Genomic DNA, 5,721 nt, shown 5'->3' on the forward strand with positions numbered 1-5,721 from the left:
GTCTGCTGAGGCTCACGACAGCCTTGGACCTTCTCTCACACCAAAGCAATAAATGCAAGTAAAAAGGAATGGCAAAAAGCAGCATGAAACGAAATGGACAGCAGTAAATGAAACAGCAATTAAAAGAACTAAATCTCGCGAGTTAGAACTGAACTCTCATTCCGCAATCAAATAACAATCGGCAAAAGCAATTCCAATGATCTTTACTTTACGAGAAGATATTTACAAATGAATTATGGAACAGCATTTATCATATTTACACAACACACTTATTATAGCAATCTGATGTTTCCAAAGAACATGACTTCCGTTTCCAAATGAAATAATATTACTTTCGGGTTCCCACGAATAAGAGTTCAAAATGAATCCAATAGCAATATTTAATATGAAAGCTCTGTAACAGAAACAATCGGTTTAAATAGTGAACATGTAATCAACTCCGAAAAGATTCATTACGCAACATAGAGTCACTTACATAAACTTCTTGAATGAAACCATTAATGAATTAGTCGTAACAGAGCGTTGAAAAGCATATAACAAATACATCAGATTACTAAACTATATAAACAATCCACACATGAAAAGATATCATACAGCAGCAATTGTAAATATATGATACACAATAGCAGTAGCGTACTCCACCAGAGGCTGGGCCCTTAGCCGCCAGCGGATGCTGCGGGATTACTTCAGAATGAGAAAAATGAACAGCAACTCCCAATTCATTTATTAATCAGCCAATTGTGAAATCATTACAACAGCAAAAGCTACAGCATGCGACAATCCCTATCCTATCATGAATAATCCACCATCATTGTCCATCATTTCTCTATCATTCTTCCATCATTCGAATCCCCCAAATCATCCCCATCTCTGATCTCTGTTTTCATTTAAATAGAGAGATATCAGAGAGAAGTTACAATAAGGATAAGTACAACATAATTCCTATTACAAAATTGGTTTGCCTCTAACCATTTGATCAACAAGAACAAGGCGAATTTGGCTTTGCAACTGAGATTTGGAGGACGGCCGCAACTGCAAATCTGAGAAAATCGTGCTCAAATAACCCTGCGTTTCTCCCTGTACAAGCTGAATTTGGGCAAACTGTTCTTCATGAAGATAATTGGGCCCGTTCTGGACAAAACCCATGTTCCGGATTTTCCAAATTCGTCTTCATTTGCTCAAAATCTTAACCGCAAAACTGTCACTCCTTAAACCAGCGAATTTCTGAGTTGGCAGATTTAAAAATCAAATCTTCAATCTGGAAGTTACCTTGGAGGCTAAAAATGGTGAATAATGTTATAACCAACTTATTAGAACTATCATTGGTAAAATAATGCATAATCATCAATTTATTAGAAATAAAGGAGAATAAATAATATTTATTCACGAGAGCTTAAATAATTAATAAAATGGATTTAAATGATAAATTATAATAAATGGCATGATGAAGAATGGTAGAAATGGGTGGAATAAACATTCACAAGTGACAATAATAATGGCATATTAACGACCCCACAGACATCTTTGCTAATTTCCTTTCTGACTTTTTCCTTTGCAGGTGGGTGATGTTGGAGTTTTGGCAATATTTACCCTTGAATTTTGCTTGGATGAAGTAGGCACATAGAGTTTGAGTGAACAACTTAGGAATAGTAACTTATTACATATAATGGACCTAGAATTACATAAATAAATAAAAAATATTACATCTCTCTTTTTGAAATAAAATTACAATCTTGAAACAAAACTCATACTTTGGAATGAAAATTAGAGCTCGGGCAACCCTTGTTACATGTTTGCGAATCCTCTTTGAATGGAAAAGGGATATTATTTCTTTCACTCTCATGCTTTTGTTGTCTTTATGCAGTGAATGGTGTTTTATTGGACCTTGGAGGAATGAAACCTAGTGACCTAATGGGATCTTGAATAACCAGACTTCATGTAGACTTGACTGACCTAAGACATGATGAAAAGAGCTTTTATAATGAATGTACACAGGAAGGTGGGCCAACAAATATTGATTTTTTGAGGGAGAGTGGGATTTTGTCTTAAGCTACCATCAATGAGTAAATTTTTGCATGAGGACCTAGGTGGAATGATAAAAATCTCAACATGGGACACTAATATGATATGAAAGAGGAGTTTTGATCACTGATGACAATATGCAAATATTGACTCTAACATGTCCTTTTTTGTATATAGCTGATGTTGATGGTTTTTTTTGCAATAGCCCGTACAATTTAAGACCTTATATAAATACCTGCTCTCCTTTCATGAAAAGTATTGCTTTGAAGTTGACCATGTAATCTTTTTTTATTAATAGAAAAGGTTGACATTTTCTTTTTTGGAAAATATCATACTCTTGAAGCCAATAAGATCTCTAATTAATCATGGTTTTGAAGTAGATTAACATCATACCCTTAGTTAAATCTCACAAGGAAGACTTTTAATTAGTTAAAATTATGAAAATAAATTAACTATATTTTGAAGCAATGGTAATACGATACTCTTTATATCATAAAAATTGATTTTTAATATTTTATAGATGGATGTTTTTCAAAATCCATATTTATATGCACAAATTATTATACATATTTATGTGCAAAAATTATTATGGTGGACATAATGATGAATTCTTTTTGTATTTTCCAATTATGATATTATCACAACATAATAATTAATTTTATAATATTTTCTAATAATGATATTATCGGAAGATATATAGTTCTTTACATTATGAGATGAAATTTTGATATTATCATATATGTGATTCACTGTAATGATTATGGATGGATGATAAAAATGTGAAATCCATATATAACATGGACAAATAATGGATTTTTCAATATAAATGATGGAATTTTAAAAGAAATGATAAGTTTAAAAACATATATTTTCCTAGCTATACTAATCTTAGCAATCTATTATAAATGTGGGCGAATATTGTCTCACCCTTTATTATATAATAATCATTCCTTCTAAAAAAGGGAGGAGTCTGAAAATTGAGGGACGAACAGAGTGGAGAACAATGGCGGATGCTTCCTGGAGAGATGACCACTCACTAGGGTTTCCAGTTCCGACCGTGCGCGCTCGTGGTGATCTCCCGCCAGTAGTGTGTTTTGGAGGTCGTGATATTTCTGGTTATTTTCTTGATGCGGCGGGTCAATCATTTCTACGGGAATCCAACGCCCCTGGATCTCTGGATTCTCACGTTCGAAATGGGCTCTCATATTCTGGTGGGGGGCTAACATCTGGTGATATTGGTGGTTTGGGAGGCTCCCTTGGGACAAGGTTGAGAGGCAGCGGAGGTTATGGAGGACTATCAGGTTCGTCCCTTCCTAACCCTGTTTTAATGGGTCAGAGGACTGGCATTAGAAGTGCTGATCCTGGGAGCCTAGGTTTGGGCTATCAAAGGTCAGAGCCATAATGATTTAGAGAACCTTTGAAAACACCTGATGAGCATCTTCCATCTGGCGCGTCAAATAACCTCTTCGTTGAGGGTCTTCCTGCTAGTTGCTCTCACAGGGAAGCTGCACGCATTTTCCGTCCATTCATTGGTTTCAAAGATGTTCGACTGGTACAAAAGGAGGCTCGACGTCCTGGTGGAGATCCTCTTGTGTTATGTTTTGTTGATTTTTCCGATGCAAGGTGTGTTGCAACTTCGTTAGCAGGGTTACAAGAGTTCGCCTGTCAGCAAAACCCTAGCCTCAAGGGATTCATACGGTAGAAATTTTACGCTCTGGAAGGCTGCTCATTCCCTCTAGAACCTCTTCTGCCTCCCCAGAGCAGTCGTTACTTTGTATTTCATTGCCAGAATTCTTTCTGCTTCCTGGAGTTGCCTGAACAGAGCATCTGGGAGATCTTTCAGGCGGAAAGAAATGACAAACTCAATGCCCATTGGACCCCCACCTCCTCTCTTAGGCCCCTGAGGCAAGTTCAGGGAAAGGTGGCCCTCCAAAGCACCAACTTCCTCTCATCTCAGATTTGCAGAGGAAAGCAGATGTCAGATCACTCTGCTTATTTCCAGATTCAGATTATTCTCCTTTCAGGAAAAAATCTTCTTCAATGGGTATGCTCTTTGGATCTGGTGTAGGACCTCAAGCAAATCTTGGATTCTAGGCTAGGGATTCCCTTTGCAGCACAATGACTCCTGCATGAAGGTAAACAACTTGAGGATCTTTATCCCCTTTCTTTTTACAACATTAAAAGAAATGCCTCCATCTTTTTTTCCCTTCGTCTGAGAGGGGGAGCTGTTGGACAGTCATCTTCAACTGCGGCTTTCTCATACAAAGATGTTGTCCATGCTAAGCTGCCCCAAAAATCAACTCCACCAACTCAGGCTCCCAGACCTTTTCTGGTGGATAAACTAGAGGAATCCCCCTCCATTGAAATAATTCATCCATTGTTGGATGAACAATTCCAAAATTATGCAAAGTTTGGCATCATTTGCAGATTTAATGGGCTATGGCCACACACTGCAGATCTCTACCAATGGATACACTCCAACTAGACCAACAATTGCAAAGTTTTTCTCTGCTCAAAGGGTTTCTTCATTGTAGTGTTTGTTTTCAGTGAGGACTACCAAAAAGCATTAACTGAAGGCCCATGGTTTTGGGGCTCAGCAGGTTTATTCCTCACCCCTTGGTTCCCAGATTTTGACCCCTCTACAGCAACCATCACCAAGCTCCCCATCTAGGTCAGACTTCCTAATCTCCCGACGCATCTCTGGCACTTTGTTGTATTCGAAGGAATCGGCAATACTCTAGGCCACTTTCTAGCCATAGACACCTCTAGAGGAGAAAAGGGCATTTACACCTTTGCCAGAATCTGTGCGGAAATAGACATGAGCAAAGGTCTTCCTGATCAAATTAATCTCAAAATTGGAGACTTCCATTGGACCCAGACCCTGGATTACGAGAACACAGCCTTTCGCTGCCGAAATTGCCATCTCATAGGGCACCTTCAGAGTTGTTGTCCCTCGATTCCTACCCAAAAGAAGAAAGCCAATCCTAAGCCAAAATCCAAAAGCTGGAAACCTCATGATCCTCCCCCCATGGATGATCTTGATACCAACTCAGATGAAGAGGAAGAGAATGCGGAAGGCATGGAGGCAAAGTCGGCACAGGATCCGCCCTCGCCTGGTCCTCAGGAATCTTCTGTCCCTCCAAACTCTCGGAAAAGAACTCTTGAGTCCTCTCCCTCGGATTCAGACAAGGATACCTCTCCATCAGCCCAGCTCAGTTTGCAAATCGTGCCAACTCAGTAAAGTCATCTTGGATGGATCAAAGTTGGGAAAAAGAAAGGAAAAAAATGTCGAATAGTAGATTCTACCCACATTGGGTAGAATCCTTTGTTCTGCTCTTGTAAATCTGTTCTTCTTCTTACTTCTCGCTTAGCACTACCCTCTTTTGTCCTCTCAGGGGCCGAGGTGTTTACCTGAAGTATTTGGCTGTAAATTACTTTTGAAAATAGTTAATACAAAGAGATCTATCAAGCTTACAAAAAAAAAAAAAAATCATTCCTTCTAAATTCACCCTTTATTACATAATAATCATTTTTTTTAAATGCAACACTTATAGGAGGTAGGGTCTAATATATTCAATTAAAATACATCCAAATATTGGACAATGTTACATTGATATAGGATGATAGACTAGTGACAAATTAAATTAGGGATTGCCGAGCATATCCATGTCAAAGTCACTTGCACTCCGGAGGAAATTC

General features: G+C 38.2%; 1 protein-coding gene across 1 annotated transcript; it reads left to right on the forward strand.

Annotated features, from left to right (window-relative positions):
* The first annotated feature begins 3,025 nt into the window (after nt 1-3,025).
* Nucleotides 3,026-3,724, forward strand: LOC149184753 (RNA-binding protein 2-like). The gene is given in 1 exon segment (XM_089415435.1): nt 3,026-3,724. A coding segment is annotated over 1 exon segment (699 nt).
* Nucleotides 3,725-5,721: the final 1,997 nt, after the last annotated feature.

The sequence above is a fragment of the Pinus tabuliformis genome, chromosome 3_2 (assembly GCF_031772625.1).
Source record: "Pinus tabuliformis cultivar Carrire ecotype Pingquan chromosome 3_2, CPIR1, whole genome shotgun sequence".
In the NCBI taxonomy this organism is placed as follows: domain Eukaryota; kingdom Viridiplantae; phylum Streptophyta; class Pinopsida; order Pinales; family Pinaceae; genus Pinus; species Pinus tabuliformis.